Genomic DNA, 20,919 nt, shown 5'->3' on the forward strand with positions numbered 1-20,919 from the left:
TTTTTTTTTTTTACTTTTTGTTCCAAAAAAATAGAAACGGACCATAAGTGCACCAAACAGAAGATTCCATTTTTTCGTTCCAATAGAACAAAAAAACTCCAGAAATATTTTTTTAGAACGATACCAAATGGAGCATTTAAGGTTTTTTTACCGTTTTATACCTCACCGTTACCAATATAACTGATCCGGTAAAGGTCCAGATGTGTGACAATAAAGAAAAGTTGAAAAAGGAAGTACGAAAGATAAAAGAGAAACGAATCAAAAGGGTTATCTACTTATCTCTCTCACGTGCTGTGTCCCGCTGGTGAAACAGTGGATCTTGTTCTGTATATAAACAAGAGAGGAGAAGAAAAGTTTACGAGAAATTAGAGAATCCAAACATCCCATTTTCTTCATTAAATTCTAGTGTTTCTTTTTTTCTTTTTTTTGGTAGAAAAATTCTAGCGTTTCAATCCTATAGAACCAATATTCTCCGTTTCTTGATTTCTTATTAAAGTATCTTCCTCCTTCTCCACCTTCAGAGATAGAGATAGAGTCCTACCTTTACACGATCTCCTCCCCCTTTTCCGTGGGTGTGGGGGTGAAAGAACAACTGTTGACGAAGTTGAAGAGTTGGGAGTTGTTCTACAACCATTGGCCCACTCATTTTTCGTGGACTCAACTGGGGTTTCCCGTGAATTTTGCAGGGTTTAATCGTCTCTGCTCATATAAGTGATCTCGCTTCTTCTCCTTTTTTCCCTTAAAGGGTTCGCCAGCAGGAATTTCTTCTCTCCGGCTCTAAGGTGCTTATAATGGTTTTCAAACTTCCTGTTTTCCTACTTATGATTTCTTATCGAGGTTGATCTGTTGTGTACTACTTACTGGTGCTTGCATATAATTAACATATGTCTGCTTTTGAATTTCAATTTTAGTCACGTTCTGAAGTTCTGGGTTTCTTGATTCTATTCCCATCACTCCCCCTGGGCGTTAGATCCTTCTTTATGCCTATTTATATAAAATTCTACCTAAGAATTTAATGCGTTCAACTTTTCAATATTCTAATTTTTGAGTTTCAGATTCATACGTTCAATAACTTCGTTGGTAAGTGTTGGTATGTACAGCTATTTCTTTTAATTTTACTATTGTTGCTGGGAATTCTCTTCCATGCTAATATTTCATTTTCGAAGTGAAATTTCTCAACCAGTTGCTAGTTCAGGAATTGGATTGGTGTACTTGGACCTTACTTCTGCTATTCGGTCAAAGATATTAAGCGGCAAACTGCTTAAGGGGTACTTACTTAAAGATGTTAAGGGTGGTGTACATGGTAGCTTCATTAGAGTTACTCATGCGGGGGTTGTCTTCTTATGCTTGGAGGCTTTTGGGCTGTTCCCTTAATGGATGTAAGCACCTTGGTGAACTCAATGCGATATGGAGCTTCTGGGTTGGAAGTTTGAGTTTCTTCCATGTGAAACATATGGTTTCTTATGGTGGCCAGCTGATTTTCCCCCTAGCTAACAGGAATAGGGATAGAGATAACTGTTAGTTCATAACATCTTCAGGTTGTTTTTATCTTGATCATGCTTCTGATCAATATCTTTTAGTGCCCACGTTCACACATTGAAACTTGACATGGTTAGGTTTTTCAGCTATTGAGTCCATTCATAGTCACAAACATGTCAGTTTCTAGCTATTGTTCTTGTCGAATATGCAGTTTTTTAACAGTTCAAAATGTTTCATGCTTTATTGTTTGGACATTTCTCCTTTTTAATTGTTTTACTTTATTACTATTTTAATTTCTATTGAAAATTTAAATCTCCTTAACTATCACCTGTTCTCACTTAGTTTTTGATTACTTCAGGTCCTTTCTTTGATCTTTATTTCATTAATCCTCATGGAGGCCTGTGTTTCTTACCATTCACGAGAACAGCCTTGTTAAGCAATGTGGAACATTTCTTGGTTGCTGGGTTGCAGCTTTCTTTGTTGCGATTATAAAATTTGTAGTCTATATTCATAATAAAGTCAGAAGATTGTCACTAAAATGGGATCCATCACGCGCAGGTTCAGATTCTTCATCCTTTTTTTCTTTTTTTAATGATTAAGAGCTCATTTTCTCCTATTTCATATGTTCTTTTTAAAGTGAAAGCAACTCTAACTTAATCCATGTCTGGCATTTATGTGGGTGTAGTGGAGTTGTTAGAAAACCAAATGAGACGATGAGGCTAATCATTATGACTTTTATTGGAGTTGTGTTTGGATTCTTGATAGGAGTATCCTTTCCCACTATTTCATTAGCTAAGGTGCACAATATTTGCTTATTCTCTTTTGTTGCAATATGTATACAACTCCTTATGTCATTTGCTGATGTTGATCGAAAGCAAAGATAATACTTGCTCTTGTTTTTTATGATTTGGCAGTTGAGCTTTCCATCCAGCCTTTTCCCGTCCATTGATCTAACTTACATTGAAGACAAGAATTCAGGGCTTTCAACCCAAACATTTTTGCACCAAGCCTGGTCTTCTGTAAAGGATAATGGAAGCAGCTCAACTCATGGTCAAAATCTGAATGACACTTCAAAGGTATTCTGCCCCTCCATCCCAATTCTTTTTCTGTTAATCTAAGATAATATATGAGATCGTTCATTAGATTGTAGTTGTGATACAATTGAACTGCATGATTATCTCTGCTCCCATGCATATGACAGACTTGTTGAACCAGCTGACTCTTATTACACTCTTACATGGTTAATACAGTGAGAAAAAAAAAAAGGAAAAAATAAATAAATAAAGAGAGAAGACCTTGGCTTGCTATCTTCCAATTCCATGCTTATGAGTAGGATGTACCTACTGTTTGAATGGTCAGTTTCGTTTTCATGGGTAAGAGTATACTTTCAGAAGGAATAACTTTAAGATCAATCATTTGGGAAATTTTAGCTCTACCACTTGAGGAATGGAACTATTATACAACTTTAATCAATTCTTTCCCTTTCTTTCTCCAAGAAGATTTTGTGTGATAGGTAAAAAGATCAGGCTGCTAGCATAAAGGGACAGGTTGGGTCTGGGAGTGAAGTCAGTGAACACTTTGTACAAAATTACCAAAGATTTCAGAGGGGAGGGAAGAGGTCACACAACCTTGCTGCTATCGTACCAACCTGGTACCATAAACCCGTCAAAACTTTTGATTCATCAAATCTGAATCATAGGTTGGTTACAAGATACGATTTAAAGAGGAAAATAAAAGACTTATTCAGACAAAACAATCCTAATCCTATCCTGAAACTGAAATAAAACTTGGACTTCGACTCTTTCAATACTTGGCTTATTAAAACTAAAACAGAAAATTACAAGACAAACCCAAAAAACCCAACTGGACCTGGTTTGTCTTCATATGGGTCCCCCCACAGGTTTGGGCCGGTCTAAGGAATTGCTTCTGCATCAATGTGACCTGACAATGGCTTTTCTACCTTCTTTTATTTCCACGTGGTGTAAATAAAGGCCCTTATTTCATTTACCTATTGTAATAGGCAGAGGTAGATTGAGAATCTATGAAGTTTCTATGTTGTTGATCAGAGGTGTTCGGGTGAATCCTGACCTCTATAAAACCCTTTTTAGTATAAAATATTTTATGTTTTCAGTAGCATGCCCGCTTAATGTTGTAAATTCTTCAAGAAAAAACTTCTTAGTGTTTTGTCTGAGTCACATTTTTTTTGCTGATTTTTGCCACCACCTTGTGATCTTGGTTTTAGATATGGGTTCCAACAAATCCTCGGGGTGCAGAAAGACTACCACCGGGCATTGTCGCAGCTGAGTCAGACTTCTACCCACGCAGATTGTGGGGTAAGCCTAGTGAGGTCTGTATCTTCAATTGTACTCTCTATCTGAAAGGTTTAACCTCTGGATTTTATACAGCACCTTTTGTTTCTTAGAAATCTAGAATTATTGTAACTTTTGAACCTTTGTGCGTGATGATGTGAGTATGCGCCCTTGACTCTTCATAGATTTGCAGTCTATGGGGGATGCTGATTGAGAAAAACCATGTGCCCCACCACTTTTCTGGTTGTTAGTTAAGTAGAATTGTAGTGTTTGTTGTTGTCTTGTGGTTGCCTTTTACAAGGCAAAACCAAATGCCAAGTGTGAATGGAAGAAAAGAGTAAGTATTATTGTATGCTTGTCTTAATAGAGTTCTAGCTATGGCTTGGAAAAAAAGTATTTAATTTAAGGGAAGCATAAGCACTGGCCACCTTAGATACTTCTTATGGAGAAAAATGACCGGCAATGTACTTGCCTGTATAAAAACATTGGAGTCAAAAAGTTTACCATAACTCTGATTTTTTTTCCCCCCTAATAAAAAATGGATCTCTTTTTGAAAGAGAAAAAGATATGCCTAAAAGTAGAAAAACAGCATGCCCACTACATGACAACCAACCCAAACTCAAACCCAAAACCGTCAACCAATAAAGAGTAACAAAGCACAATCTGATTGTGGTTACGAGGGTAAAAAAAAAGAACTTCCAAAACACAACCTTGTCCTCATACCCTTTGCTTGCAGTTCATTTTCCAATCGCAGGTCCAATGGAAAGAGATCAGCATTGAAGATGTCTTGGATCTTGTTGAGAAATTAGAAAATTGCAATGGCCTCCTGCTCCCTGCAGCATCCAATTAAAAACACAAAGCTAAATTACCCTCTAAAGGGAGCATACCCAGTGCATGGGTCTCCCGCCCCTGCGGGGTCTGGGGAGAGGCAGATGTACGCAGCCTTATCCCCACTTTACGGAGAGGTTGTCCCGATTTGGACTTGTGATCACCTGGTTGCAGTGGAGCAACCTTACCGTTGCGCCAAGGCCTGCCCTCTAAAGCTAAATTATCATTTAACTAATAATCTAGTGTCAATTACTAGAATGTCAATTGTGGTACAAGTCTAGATGAGATCTTTTTGTTTTAGTGTGAGTTGTTCACTTTGGTCCTCTTAAACCTAACATCATTGGTAAATAGAATTGATGTTCTCTGTGATATTTAGCTCTTGAAGAATGAACACTCTTTCTTTGGAACCTTCGGGTGGTTGATCAAGTCGATGCTTGCAGGACCTAACGATCAAGCCGAAGTATCTTGTAACCTTCACTGTTGGTTATGATCAGAAAAAGAATATCGATGCAGCCATTAAAAAGGTGAGAATCGGTTAAACAGCTCCTCTCTCTCTCATTGCTTGGCTATTGATTTGTGCCTCACCGTCAGTTCTCAGAGAACTTTACCATTCTACTATTTCACTATGATGGTCGGACTAGTGAATGGGATGAGTTTGAGTGGTCAAAGCGTGCGATTCATGTTAGTGTTCAAAGACAAACTAAATGGTAAGGAACTGCCTCTACTTCATAATTCCAGTTCCAGTTTCCTACTGGTAGATTGATTTTATGCTTAGATCAGGTCCTCTATCTCATGCTTCAATTTTTTCTATTTTAATGCTTGAAATCCTTGGAAATTGGTTGCAGGTGGTACGCCAAACGCTTCTTGCATCCGGACATTGTAGCGTCATATGACTACATATTCATCTGGGATGAAGATCTAGGAGTTGAGCATTTTGATGCGGAAGAGTGAGTGTTGGACATATAATATGTTTTTTATTTGGTAACTTTTCTGACAGAGAGACTGAGTCTTTTTTTTTTTCCTATCCCAACTCCAGATACATAAAATTGGTTAGGAAGCATGGTTTGGAGATTTCACAGCCTGGGTTAGAGCCAAATAGAGGGTTGACATGGCAGATGACAAAGAGAAGGGGTGACCATGAAGTTCACAAGTAAGAATAAAAGATCTTCCTGTCCCCTTTGCTGCTTTCTTCCTTTATTTTCTGTTTATTATGATGCTTGGTTTACATTCTTCTACTTTTACCTGCTTTTTCCAGAGAAACAGAAGAGAGACCGGGTTGGTGCACAGACCCACATGTGCCGCCTTGTGCAGCGTATGAATAGACCTACTTTTTGCAGAGCATCCCTCTTCCCTAGTGACATGTTATTCATTGAAGAGATTAATAAATTTGTCATTTTTTTACTTGTGCAGATTTGTTGAGATTATGGCAACTGTTTTCTCTCGAGATGCATGGCGCTGTGTGTGGTATATGATTCAGGCATGGAGCATTTTGACATTTTGTTCATATGCAACTCTTGTCAGTGATTCCCTTGAAAGAGTACATTACTCTAAATGCCTTATTATGTTTTGCTGCAGAATGACTTGGTTCATGGATGGGGCCTTGATTTTGCTCTTAGGAAATGCGTAGATGTCAGTGACCCACTTTTCTTCATGATCCTATGTGCATTGAATTATTAATTTTATTGCTTGTTACTAAAGTTGTGCTTTTGTATTTCATATTTCTATTAATAGCCTGCACATGAGAAAATAGGAGTTGTAGATGCTCAGTGGATTGTTCATCAGACTGTTCCCACACTTGGTAACCAGGTAAGATAATAAGCAGAAACCATCCAACCCGTTTCATCTTTGTGTAATGAAAATTGAACTGGTTTACTCTTTTAACAGGGGCAAGCGCAGGACGGGAAGGCACCATGGGAAGGGGTATGATAGGCATTTTTCTGAATTGTGCAGGAGTCACTTCTGTCACAATCTTTTACTGGAATTTGATTAATTTAAAATATGTGCCAAGATATAGGAGTGCTCATTCATTTTGTGATTTTTCAGGTGAGGGACAGGTGTAGAAAAGAGTGGACAATGTTTCAAGCCCGAATGACACAAGCAGAGAAGGAATATTATAGGGCAATGGGAATTGAATTGCCCAATACAGGTCGTTAGGGGTGGATGACAATGACAGCAACAGTTTCTACTGTTAAACCATAACAAATGTTCAGCTTAGGTTTACAACTCCCTTTGGTAGATTTGAAAAGAAATAGTAACAATCCATTGACATATTTGTAGAGTAATATTTTACCAATAATTTTTTTTTTAGTCTCCCATTTTGTTCCCCAAGTAGTAGGAAGAAATTGTTAAACAGAAGATACCCCGTAGTACTTCAGGGCCAAATGCTTTTGGTTTGAAGTATATAAACCACAAATGTATCACTTTACCTTACCTAGAACCAGCCACTCACATGACATGTCTAGCACAGTATCTCGCGATGCTGGTGCTGCTCTCGGCACTTTTATCTGACAATGTGGCAAATTTTGTATGTGGAGTGCAGTTATTTCCCATATCTCTTGAATTATCGCAAGCTTTATAATTTTAGTTTTGAAATTTGACAGATGTGTTGATATCTGTTCATCAGTCAGAATTGTTACATAAAACTTTCGTTCTTGGTAATTCAATCGTCAGAGAAGAACAGACAATTCAATAGGTGTCCTATTTATTCAACTTTGATATTGAAGGGAGCGCTGGTTGGGTCTATAACATCTCTGGATACTTTTTGGTTAAAAGGGGGCCATTCATTGATACATGAGGGGCACAAAGTAGAAGGATTACAAAGTTCAGCCAAGGAGTGGATAATGGTCAAACTCTCCTTTACTCTTCAATAGAGCCTTTCGGGTCAACGAAAAGGTCAAAGTAAAATACCTATTACCTAACGTCTCTGGAGCCTGGATACTGAAATTTGTAATGTGCATGCTCATATATTTCAGCTGAAATTCGTTGGACATGTCCCTGCATTTATAGATTTCAGCTGAAGTGTACAAGAACATGATTTCAACACACCCCCCCCCCCCCAAAAAAAAAAAAAATGTCAAAATGTAGTAAGAGCAGAGTTTAGGGAAGAGCATGGTTGTAAGTATTGGTATCAGATCGATCTTATTAGGCAGATACTGATATGGCAATCTAGATCAGTTATGAGTATTGTTTTAGGGGTAAAATAGTAAAGAAAATGTAACCTTTTTTTTTATGTAAGGACAAAAATGACCGATCTGGATCGGTATTGGATACCAATAAGGCAATAAATAAATCCTTGGTGAGGACTGAGGAGTGTTTATGAGTGCACTCAGTACAATTACACCACCAGTCGGATAAAGCCAGTCCAGCCATGTAAGAATACAAAAGCGTAGCATGTGCTTTTTTGTATATATTCTGCTCAGAATGTCTGTCAAATTTATTTTTTACATTATAAATGCATTTTCCTTCCTGTAGAATAAGGTGGGGGCCATGCCAATGGCCATGAGACCTTGAAGGCCTTTACTGACCACATCATCTTACAATGGCTTTTACATTATTCAGGAACCACATTGCCTCACAAAACTTGTGCATCACAATTGATCAAAGAACAATAACAAGGAAAAATGCTACTAAAATCTTACAACATTTGTCAATCTGACCCATTATGCATAAAAGATAATAGTCTCTACAAATTCCTATTTAGCTCTGATCTGTGTATTCAACTTATATTTAATAAAGCAAATGAAAGAGAAGCATATAGGCAATAAAGATTATATAGAAGCTAAATCGAAAAATGCAGTCAGTTGGGAAGAAACCATTACCGGATACCAAAATTGGAGTTCCATTAATTTTTTATTTATTTATTTAATAAATATCAAAACTAACTTAAATTTTTCCTTGTGGAATTTTACACGTTAAGATTCTCAAAAGCTTGTTTTTCCACGATAGTGAGCACTCGATCTTTGGAATAAGTGTCTTCTTCCCCAAAATGATCTGCAGGGTTTCAAACTTTGGAGAAAGCAGCACAATTCAGAAGTAACCTTTGGTGATTGCTGCTTCTAGTTCTTGGAAATCCCAGGCATCATCAGCTGAATATTGACCTAGAAAGGATAAATACAATCCCAGGAAATTAGATTTACATGTGACGCAGGAACACATTACATCTGCCACAAATTTTTCAGTGTTCAGGTTTCTGGGATTCTGATTTCTGCAAAAGTGAAGATTTCTTGGAAAGAAAAAGGTGATCCTTCCATACTAATGATTATTTTTTCAATATAACCTACTGTCACAGATAAATCACCAACAAACATAGTGTGAGACAGAGGGAGAAAAACTGAAACTGATACCTTAACAGGTTAAGTGAAACTTCCTTGTACAGCAGCGGCGTTATTCTGGGCTTAATTTACATTTCACATTTACACCTTAAGACTTTCTGTAGGGATTTGAGGACAAAGCTCATGCTTCTGGTCAGTCCTGAGGTGAGGACCATTGCCTAACATATTTGGGCCATGGTACTTCCTTGCTTAGGGGAAACATAATGATCTGATGCCACCTAAAAAGAGTAGTTGTAAATTCATCGCCACTTAATGTACTGTTATCTAATTATTTATCCAGAAAATCTCCTCAACGTGAAGTCAAAAGTTAGAGCAAATGTTACTTCATATGGGTATTCTTTTTGGTCCAGTTCTTTGGGCAATGAACTCATTATAATCCCACCTCCTTGTAGAAATTCAGATTTTTTCAACATGCCTCTAGAAAAACATGTCTGTCTAAATAAATCTGAGTATGTTCCTTTCCATGGAAGCTGGCAGGACATGCTCCACTTTTCTCATCTTTCTCTGGATTGTTCTTTATCCTATAGAAACATTAAACCTTGTGACAATAATTTATCAGAACCAATGTTGCATACACACCTCCAAAAGAAATCTGAAGGGCTGATTGGCCAAACTCATTTACCCATACTCCATTTTTATCTTGTGACTGTTCATTTGATCAAATTGGTTTTTAACCTTTGGCTATCCTCTTCAATCCCTTTACCGATAGAGGAAAAAAGAATAAGCCCTTCAACCAGAAAACTTAATTTTCTAACGTCCCCACTGCATGACATCTTGTCACCTCATGGAGTTGGGGGCTCAATTCGGACTTCTCAAACCCTTTATTTCATTCAATTCCTAACATCAGAAGCTTCACCCACAACTCTAGCTTTCATTTTATTTTTAACTTCAGCAGCAAAACACATTGCATCTATGTCCTTGGAAGGAGCAAAAGTACAACCTCATTGCTGCCTTGATTCCAAAGCCATAACACTTCAAAGAGCAAATTGTGCCTTTTTCATATCTTTTCGTGGCTTTTCTCTTAACACTACTTATGGCATGCCCAGGAGTAGAATCAAACTCCTTAAGAATACTGATCCTCACAGCTAGTACTCTCACCCTCACTGAATTCAACTAAGCCCACTAAGCCTTAACCCAACTACTGGGGTAGAGCATGTGATGGAGTCTTTGTTGGTCTAGGGAGGGCCCATGTTTACCGCCATGTTTTGTGCCTAATACGGATCCTAGATAGGCAACTTGATCGAGTTTCAGTCCTGTCTGATCACACAGTTTTCTTCCTACCAGTCCTTTCAGTTTCCTTCGACAAAGCAAGATGCGAAGAAAAATATATCGGAATGCCAAGGTCTATTACATATCATGTTCAATAATACATTTTCTACTTGTAAACAGAATGCAACCAAGTTAGAATTATGCCAGGTGAAGTAAGAGAAATTTTCAACTCAACAGAAGTAAGCACATAAAAGATATTCTCTTCCTGGCTTCCACCCAAATAAATAGTTCTAACCCTAGAACAATTTTCACTGTTGGATTAAGTTGGATTTTCAAGGTTACAGAAAGGGTTAATAGAAGACTTGAAATTTATCTGTTCCATTGAACTTGGATAACAATTTTGGGGGGTGGTCGGGAGACAACTTACAATGCTTGAGACTTCAGTTTAAGTAGAATTCTTACCTATTGAATCTCTTCGTAGAGCAGTTAAATGAGCACAACTGCAAATTGAAAGTTAGAACCAATCCATCACAAATGACGATAAGATAAGATATATAGCAATGGCAATGCTAACAGTAGGCAACTGAAATTATTTTGTCATGTGCAACAGAGACCAAGTAATGTGATGCAAGTTGAAGGCTATAAAAAGGTAACTGGGAAAGCCAAAAGGGATTTAGGGTTAAGGAAATTATAAGACTTTATTGATGACTTAAAAGAACATACGGTCCTAGATTAGCATTCATGGATCTGAGCATGAATAATTGAGATATGGATTAGTTAGGGTTAAAAGCATTAGAGTTGAATGCAAATATTCAAGTTTTGCCAGGGAAAAATGTGAGAAAGTTCCAACTTCTCCAAAGTTCAGTATTTTCCAAGTCTTGAAAAAGTACAGCTAGTGCTCAGAAACACCAGTCATTTCATAGGACTAGTACATCCCTAACTAATAATAGGTACTGGTAAAAATAATATCAAATTAAGTTCTATTACCTAAAGGGATACTAAATAAACCAAAAACCTAAAAGGAGAGAAGGAAAGATAATTTTCAACATTTAAACTCTTTAACGGTAGGTAGATAAAAAAAAAAAAAAAAAAAAAAAAAAAAAACTACAAGATTCTTATAATTTCAGTTTAAAAAACCTAACAGGAAGCCTGAGACTAACTGTTGATAAGGCATAAGGGTTAAATGTTAGAAAAAAGAATAGGCTCTGATCATATCCATACCTGCCGAGAGCCTTTCCAAAATCTGCACAAAGGGATCGAATATATGTTCCTTTTGAGCAAGTAACCCGGAAAATCAGATTTTGCCTGCATATGTGCAGAGCACAGTATTAAGGAAGATTAAAGGAAGCCACATTAACATAAAGAAACCAATACCATAACTTATTGGTTATGGTACAGAGAGTAGGTCAGTAGGTGTACTATTACTCAAAACATCTGAAGAAGCTCTATAAGTCATGGATGAGGGGGTGGAAAGAGAACAAGCATATTTCAGCTAAATCATCTTACAACATTCTTGTTGTGAATGGAGAAATTCTACCAACAATCCAGAAAATACATGAAAAACTAGTAGCTGGATGGTGGAAGCATTTCTATGATCTTCATTCGAGGAAAGGTTATTATTGTATATGACTAGTACGAAATGAGTCTCCATCATTCTTTTTTTTTTTTTTTTTGGGTGGGGGGGGGGGTGGGGGGGGATATAAAAAATTCAGGTGAATTATTAAAAGAAACTCAGATATAACAGTTCAGGGAACATCCAGTGAAATTGATACTTACCTATCATCTAAGCTGCGCTCAATATCAAACAGAAAAATTGAAATACGTCTTGGTGAAAGCTCAATACTTTCTCCTCTCCTTGCTTTCTCATACATCTTTTCACCTCCTACCTAGCAATAAATGAAGAAAGTCAAGAATAAAAGGACAACCCCTGATGCTTTCAGATGCTTATGAGTTATGGTCTCAGTCATAAACATCTATCTGTTCTAAGAATTTATAAGTGTTCTGAAGAATTACAGAAGAACACGCACTCTGATTTCTTGTGGTGATCAAACAGCAACAAAAGCAAGAATTAAGTACTTGGTTTGGTGGATAAGACTTGGCAGCTCTGACACTCGAGTAAGGTGGAGCTAGCTAACCTTTTGTGTTAGATACATCCGTGTATCAAATTTCTATGGGCCATGCACAAATTAATATCCATATAAGGTCCAAACCCTTATGCTGGTGGAAGACTTGGCATGTTCTGAAACTCAAATAAGATGGTACCAACTGGTGTTAGACCCATGCATATATGAAGTTTCTCTAGGTTGTGCACATCTCTGCACCCATATAAGGCCCAAACTGTAATGCTGCTTATTTTGAGGACATACACTTTTTTTGCTATTCTAAACTCCAATTTAGCTGTGGATACAGACTAGGCCAAGGTACAGACTTCATCTCTTCTCTTCAATTACAAGTTTACAACTTACTTCTGCTAAGTCTAAATTGTCTAATGAGGCTCAGGTCCCACATAGCTATAGTAGTAGTAGCTGGATTGTACAAGCAAACGAAGGCAACAGGCAAGTCGTTTCGTAGACTGAAATGTTTAGTTGTTCCGTACACTCTTGTACAAGTATCACGGATTTGTTACGAGTCTTTGACAGTTGTTTAACTTATAATTTGACAACTTTTGAGTATTTTTGCATTCTAAAAGTTCAATAAATATTTACTATCGTATTCGTATCCCTCTAGACTTCTCTAACAGTCCTGAAGACAAACTTAAGAAGAAATAGGTCATTACAGCTATCACTAATAGGTTGTTATGTATATCTTCCTAGATACCATGATTTTTTTTTGGGTTAATAATGAGTATCTAGGCCTTCGGCCTGACTAGTCCCACGGGTCTATACTGACCCCACAACCGCATGGACTGGGTCATACTGGGGTTGAATGAAAACCATTCAACTTTCACCGAAAGCAGCGAAGAGTACTAAACACCCCCGTATGAGTGGCCCCACGGAGGTAAGAGGAGTCTAACTCAGAACCACACGCTTCTTGAGGCGAAGGTCCCTTGCCAACTCGGCTACCCCCTTGAGGTTCCTAGATACCATGATTCAAATTTGAACATTTGTAAAATCACAACCATCAAATTGGATAGTATTTAAACTGAGAACGGATGCAGATGTTGTACGTGAATTGCAACTATACTTTCATGGTCTATTTTCCGGACCCTACATGCTACTTTGCCAATCTCTACTTCATCACCTCTTTAAAAGACCCATGTGTTGTATATGTACATGTTCCTAGATATGACCACATCAGAAGCAATGCACAAGGTGACCATAGAACATGATATGAATGCTTACTTTGATGGCAGAAAACATTGGAGGAACTTGCCAGATCTCTCCACAAAAGGTTGCAGCATTTTTTTTTATGTCTTCATCTTTGATATGTTCCCATGGCTCGCGTTGAATTACCTACATGGCAGGTCTGCAAGTTCAGTCACAGTTTAAGTGTATAGATTAAAAGGGGGGGGGGGGGGGAAGTGAAGAATCTATATGCTATACAAAGGACAAAAAGTAACAACAAAAATAGTCAGTGAATCAAACCGCAGATTGCTGGGTGATTTATGTTGACTAGTTTATTCATCTCTTACCATTCATCGAATTGTAAATACTTCTGATCGAGAACATTTGCAGCATACGCCACTGCTATCTTCATCTTGATAATTTTCTGTTTTATTTTATTTTTTCAGTTTTGCCCGTTTCATTTGTCACAATTAGTTGGTCTGTCTACAACTGAAGAGTTATTAGAGCAAGAAGTCCATTCAAGGTGCAAATGCCTCCAAGCACCTGAGGCGCAAAGCACAAGGCAACGCATGCGGCAGATTGAAGCGAGATAATTTTAAAAAGTCTTAAGCACTTGGAAGTAATGTATAACATACTTAAATGACAGAGATAGTATGAAAAAAACTTAAAACATTTGAGATAGTTGGATAATAAAAATCACACAACTATGTAACACAAAAAATCAGTGACAAGTACATGACCAATGCCGAAGATAATGCAAGTCCAAGTTCTATAGCTTGAAAAAATTGCAAAATTATAGAGCAGGCTTTATTTGCTCATCCGAAGGAAGGCCATAGGGCTGCAATTGTGGAACCAAAAAATATTATTCTTTGTTTGCATGATAAAGCAGCACGACCCAACCTTAAAATCAAACAAAAGGCCATAAAGGTGCATGCCTAAGTATCTCTTTCCTCCAGATAACCAAAACAGATAGCAAACAAGAAGAATATGGGCAAGTCTCAACACGAGTTCTTTAGCATCTATCTGATAGTTAATTTCTCAAAAGGAAAATTGTCTTCCTAGTGAAGATGTTAAGTTTGATCATTATGTTGTTAGTGTGTGTGGTTACTTCTGAAAGGCTAAGGGATCCCCTACTTCCAAGCATTTGAATCTTACAAGGAAGAAGTAGGATGGTGAAGGAACTTTTCTTTGAACCCTCCCCCACCAGAAAAAAAGGAAAAAAAAAAAAAATTCATGAGAATGAAAGAGCAACCAATTATCAGTATATGTTGTACAAAGAGATAGCTGTTTTAGTTTTCATGATAACAGAATTGAGCAAGGAAAAAGAATAACAGGATCATCAGATTGTATATTACATGAAAACAGGGAGTATTGGTCGTTAGTTGGGATCATAAACAGACCGGTGAATCAGCATCCCAGGTTGATGTAGCCTCTCCTAGCCTGAAAATTCCACTATAACTCTTAATCATGCCTTGGAATCTGTGACCAAACACATTCAGTTTCTCTATAAATCTCAAGTCTGTATGTTCACTAAAAAAATGCTTGAATTCTTGCTTTCAGAAAGACACATAGACTTGTGGGTTAGACAAAATTATCCAAGAATGCCCCACCTTATGAATTCACAGTTAAGCATAAAATTAAAAGTAAAGTAACACAATTTGATATGATCAAATTTATGAGTAAGAATATAATATAATAACATTAGGAAGGTTTTAATTTCAGCAGCTATATTTCAGAGTTCCATGCTCATACTTGCCGTAGAGATTTTGATTGTTAAAATTTTATTACATATTTACATTTAGAGCAAGATATTAGGTGGGACCCAAACCAATGAACAGTCAACAGAAAAAAATGTTAAACACCTGAAATTTGGTTTCCCTTCACTGAAATTTATCCAAATTTGAGTCAATGTTTTATGGAAACTAATAAGGCTAAATAGGATACCACACACGGTAATAGGGTTTCAAGATGAAATCAAAATTAAGGGCTTTAGAGCTGTCCAAATAATGATCACATAAAGCTTCGTCATAGGTATGAATACCAGGGAAGAAACATAAGTTGAATAAAGAAAGCCAATGGATTTTCTGGCATTAAGTGAAATAACTCAAAACTATAGAAGAAACAGAGGGATATTATTTCTCCAGCACTTAGAAAGGTTTCCAGGCTGGGCCAAAACAGTGGGGTTAAGAATGGCCATGGGGTATAAAGGCTCAGAAGAAAGGATTTGGTCCAAGGTTGAAGTAAAGTACACTGCACATTTCGGGATGGAGGATCAATAAACAGATTGAAAACAGAAATAAATTCCAAAATCCAAGGCTAAAAAGAACAGATAAAACAGTAGAATAACTCCTTGCAATTATACAAGGCTCTTTAATTCTTCACAGATCAACCATAATTCATGCAGCCAATAAACAGCAGCAGAATTAGAGTACTTGGATTTGGAACAGATATACTGTAAAAATGTTCAATAAATAACTTTTCTTGACGCAAAAGAATAGCCAGTATTCACTCCAAAAAACAAAATGAAAGTTCCATCCACCAAATAACAAGAACACAATAGATCAGTTTCAGAAGCATACCTTTCTACCAACTTAGTGGCTTTACCAACACATACAATCAACAATCCAGTTGCCATAGGATCAAGGGTACCAGCATGCCCGACCTGTTACAACATCTTTGAACAGGAGGAATATTCATGTTGAAAAATTGCAATCAGCAGTTTCACCTTCACATACCTTTTGCACTTTAACCAGACGGCGCAGTTTTCCACAAACCGTAAACGAAGTCCAACCTGCCTCAGAAGATAGTATCATCTTTAAAAGCATGAATAAAAAAATCAACTTGCAAAGCCTTTAAGTGGTAACAAGATGTGAATAAATCAGGCTATCAATCAAAATGGTAATGAATGTGACCATTTTTATGATCTTGGATCTACCAAAAGTAAGGAGGTAATTAATGAAGAAGCTATTACTCATATAAGTAAAGCAAGGAGGATGAAGTGGTAAGGAGCTTCTGAACTATTGCATGATTAAAAAATTCCATTAAATATTTCAGAAGAGCTACAAGATAGAAACTTTGCACAGTAATGAAATAACATATATAAAATGACCATCACTAAATGATGATATGTTAAAATGAATAATTGCAAAGACTATTAAGTATATAATCATAAATAAGTACATCAAAGTAGTATTAATTGGTGACAAGATATGGCTTAGCGAGTTGAGTTTTGGTAAAACAAAATTAGAGATGCACTATGTTGGCCACCAAAGATAAGTGGATACTCCAGACAATCTTGACCCATTTTCCTTCCTAGTCGATGTTTAAGTATATTGTATCTCTGTTTTCTCTAATAATGTCCCCTAGCATTTCGCACCCCAATTACTTCAATAAAAAATTCAAGTTTGGAGGTTCCATTTCCTAATTCCTAAACGTATGCACAGAACAAAGCCATTAACTACGTAACTAACCTTTGGGTTTGTTAACCAGGACCACCGTGCCATACGGGCCGTCCCATCTTGGAGGAAGCTCAGTCTTCCTAGTCACCACGTAGGGTTCCGCAGGAGCATCTTCAGCTGCAATGTTGGGAACTTTCTTCAAACACTTGAAGAACTCCTGCACCTTCTTCTCCGAAATATCCCTTTTATCATCCTTTGCCGATGCAGTCTCTTTCGCAACCTTGTCCCCTTCATCCTCGTCGAAGAAAATCAAACCCCGATTATCCACTTCATCGTTAACCTTAGTCTTCTTCTCTCTAGCACTACCAGACTTCTTCTTACCCTTTGGCTTCGATTCCCCAGGCTCAACAAATGCCTTGTCCATACACTGGTCAGGGAAGTACTTCTTCTCCAATTGATACACCATTTGATAATGCTTCTCCTTCTCCCATGGAAACGCGAAGGCATCATAAAAGTACAGCTCCTCTTCCCTTTTGTGCAACGTTGGAAGCTCGACCACCTCCGGCTTCATTTCCACATACTTGTCTTCGTGGGATCGCTCTTCGTCAGAATCGGCACCGTACATCCTCTTCATCCTCTTCCGGTAGTATTTCCTCTTCGACTTATCCATATCCTCCAAGTTATTCGAATCCCTTTGGCTCGTAACCTCCTCCGAAACCGTTGTCGACAGCTTTTTATCGACCCAATCTTCGAAACCCAATTCGGATTTCGGTTGTTCAGTCGCTTCGGTTTCATGGGCTTCATGGAAATCATCAAACTTGGCCCTGTCAGGTAGACGGGATCTTCGGCGCTGCGAGGGCGGAGATTGGGCCGGGCGAGAGACGATGAGTTCGTATTGAAGGGGATAAGGAGTGGCAGTAGTGGAGAATGGGCAGGGACGGGAAATTGAAAAGGTTCTTTTGAGAACATTGCGTCCTGAAGACAGTAACAGAGGTAATGTTCTAGAAGACGCCATGGTTCTGGTACGAAGCAAGAGCAGAGAAATGTGGGTCATGGATAGGGAGCTCGACATGATTGTGGGAGTCTTTTACTCTAGTTTGATTATGATGGTGCTCTTGTCCTAGGAATCGAAGACTACATTCAGGCAGTTTGAGTTCAGTTGAACCTGTCACGAGTCTCTCCAATCGATATCCATGGAACACGGGAGGCGAAAAGCGAACGAGGGAATACACTTCCACAAGTAATCGACCGGATCGAGTTTAATTCTGGATATTGAGAATCAGGGTAAATCAGTGTCGGGGATAATTCGATTACGAGGTGAATCGGCCAATACTGACGATTCCAATACGAGCCACTTGAAATTGGATTGGATTAGGTGCTTGTAACATTATTTGGTCGTACATATAAGTAGGGGTGTCAACCGGTCGGGCCGGTTCGGTTTCGGTCGGGCTTAATCGGGCTTGAAGACTTTCAAAGGCTACACCGTGTCCGCCCATTTAACTAATCGGGCTTAATTATTGAGGGCATGGTACACTTTATATTCGGTCGGTCGGTCTCGGGTTATAATCGGGCCACCTTAATCGGGCTTTAGTCGGGCCTTAACCGGGCTACGGACATGTTTAATGTTAAACGGGCTTTAACCGGTTTTTAAATGGGCCCTCTTTAAAATGTGCTATTAGATTCCGGCCCACTTATGCAAGCCCAAAAAAATGACAATAAATCAATAAATGATACAAAATATAACCATTATTTAAAATGTGAACATGTCTTTACTATTTAGTTTTTATTCTTTAATTTGGGGGGTAAAATAGGTATTCTACAATCATTAAAGGGTCGGGCCAAGTCGGTGCACAATAAGCCGGTCTCGGTCGGGCGTTATTCGATCGGTCTCGGTCGGGCGCCCGACTGTTCAAGTAGCAAAACCGAGACCGACCATTTATAAACGGGCCGGGCTCAAGCCCGACACGTTTAATAAACGGTCCGGTCCGGGCCGGTCTTTAAACGGTCGGTCCCGGTCGGTTTACCCGGTTCGGGCCACAAATTGACACCCCTACATATAAGCATTCAATACTTTTTTTAAAAAAATAAATAAACCCTCTTTAGAGAATAGATCCGCTGCTCATCAATCATCTGATCATACATGTAAACATCCAACACTTGTTTCACTTCTTACCATTTCCCCAATATCCAGTGAACACCCAACATTTATCCCATTTATTTCTAAATATACCCCTCTTCACCCATATAATTGTACAAAGTAAGGCATGTGTTGGATGTTCACCCATGTGATCAGGTGATCATGCCTGCAAAACGAATCCAATCGCCCACTACCGATCTCAGAAGGGGTTTATTAGCATAAGGAAACTCATGACCATATATTTTTTTTACCTTTTTAATATAATACATTTGAACAAAAGATCTATACCCGGTCATGTAGCCATGCACCAATGTGAGCCAGTGAGAGTGAGACCACACAGGGGGGCATACATAGTTACACATGGATGGATATTATTGATTATTAAGTTTGTCTGGAATTCTTGACCCGTTTTAAAGATTGACCCGATCCGGCATATTTTGACAGCGACCCAAATGAAAAGTTTTATGAGATCTGTATCGGCCCAAGCCCGAAGCCCATCACTGATCTCGTATGGGGTGCGGGGGCGTAGCCCCCGTGGTATGGTTCGACCAGATCGATCATGACCCGATGGATCGACCCGTGACTTGAAATATATATAATGTACTATTGCTTGTTGAGAAAGTCATTGTATTTTGGAGTTTTTCGAGCTAGGGTTTCAGGACTAGTTTTCTTGCCGCTACTTGAGTGTAATCTCTCTTCTGCATAGTGAAACATCTTCTTCTTCACCCGAGGACGTAGCACACCACCCTGGTATATAAACCTCATTAAATCTCTGTGTCGTGCGGATCTATTGTCTCTTTATTTTTAGTGTTTCTTGGTGTTTGATCTAACAAACTGGTATCAGAGCTTTGGGTTACTTCGATCCATGGCTTCAACGAAATACGATATTGATAGGTTCGACAGCAACATCAGTTTTAGTTTATGGCAGATTCAAATGATGGTTGTTCTCACGCAGTAGGATTTGAAGAAAACCCTATTTGAGAAGGCGAATAAAACCCTATATCCGATGATGATTGAAACGATTTAGATGATAAAGCCCTTTCAGCTATTCAGTTGTGTCTTTCGAATGATGTTCTATAGAAAGTTCTCTCAGAGAAAACGACTACAAAGTTATGGGTGAAGTCAGAGAATCTCTACCTCACCATATCCCTCACCAATAAGTTAAGATTGAAGCAACAATTGTATACCCTTCATATGAGTGAAGATACTTCAATTAAATCCCACATATCTAAGTTCAATTCTATTGTTACTGATTTGAAAATGATATATGTTAAAATAAACGATGAAGATTTAGCCCTATTATTGTTATGTTCTCTACCTCCATCTTATAAGCATTTTAGGGATACCATGATTTATGGTAGAGAGACAATCTCTATTGAGGATTTCAAAACGAATCTACAAAGCAAGCAGAAGATTGATGATGAATTGACGTCTACCAATAAATCTGATGATGTTGGTTTGGTAGCTAGAGGGAGAACGAATGAAATGGGTTCAAATAGTGACAAAAAGAAGGCTTGATCAAAATCTAAGCACAATAATTTTACTTGCAATTACAGTAAAAAAAAATGAGCATATTAAATATGAATGCTATAAGCTTTTAAATAAGTAGAAAGCGGTAGTGGTGCTAAAATCAACAAAAAATATATGATTCTACAGAAGCTAGTATTACTGAAGATAAGAGTGAGTCTGATATACTTTTAGTGACTGATGACAAAGTTAAATCACAGGATGAATAGATTATTGACTCTAGTTGTTCCTACCATATGTGTCCTAATCGTGAATGGTTATCTACATACGAATCAGTTCAAGGTGGAGTTGTGTTGATGAAAAATAATACTTCTTGTAAGACTATTAGAATGGGAACGATCAATATCAAGATGTATGATAGCATTTCAGAACCTTGTCTAATGTTAGGCATGTCCCTGATTTGAAGAAAAATCTCAT

At 38.0% G+C, this 20,919-nt stretch overlaps 2 protein-coding genes across 2 annotated transcripts; one reads left to right on the plus strand and one right to left on the minus strand.

Moving 5' to 3' along the window:
• The first annotated feature begins 338 nt into the window (after positions 1-338).
• On the plus strand, positions 339-6,929 carry LOC122075505. Its single transcript, XM_042640557.1, has 15 exons — positions 339-782; positions 1,838-2,037; positions 2,165-2,276; positions 2,394-2,555; positions 3,722-3,826; positions 5,057-5,140; positions 5,208-5,323; positions 5,462-5,563; positions 5,653-5,766; positions 5,872-5,928; positions 6,027-6,093; positions 6,192-6,245; positions 6,348-6,422; positions 6,501-6,536; positions 6,660-6,929. Exons 2-15 carry the CDS (start codon positions 2,018-2,020, stop codon positions 6,768-6,770), a joined length of 1,215 nt encoding a protein of 404 aa, XP_042496491.1. The 5' UTR covers positions 339-782; positions 1,838-2,017; the 3' UTR covers positions 6,771-6,929.
• Positions 6,930-8,438: 1,509 nt separating this feature from the next.
• Positions 8,439-18,110, minus strand: LOC122077147. The gene is made up of 9 exons (XM_042642970.1): positions 16,911-18,110; positions 16,176-16,231; positions 16,020-16,102; positions 14,841-14,919; positions 13,498-13,608; positions 11,933-12,042; positions 11,378-11,461; positions 10,619-10,656; positions 8,439-8,713 (listed from the first exon to the last, which is right to left on the minus strand). Exons 1-9 carry the CDS (start codon positions 17,908-17,910, stop codon positions 8,643-8,645), a joined length of 1,632 nt encoding a protein of 543 aa, XP_042498904.1. The 5' UTR covers positions 17,911-18,110; the 3' UTR covers positions 8,439-8,642.
• Positions 18,111-20,919: the final 2,809 nt, after the last annotated feature.

This window comes from Macadamia integrifolia, chromosome 4 (assembly GCF_013358625.1).
Source record: "Macadamia integrifolia cultivar HAES 741 chromosome 4, SCU_Mint_v3, whole genome shotgun sequence".
Taxonomy (NCBI): Eukaryota; Viridiplantae; Streptophyta; class Magnoliopsida; order Proteales; family Proteaceae; genus Macadamia; species Macadamia integrifolia.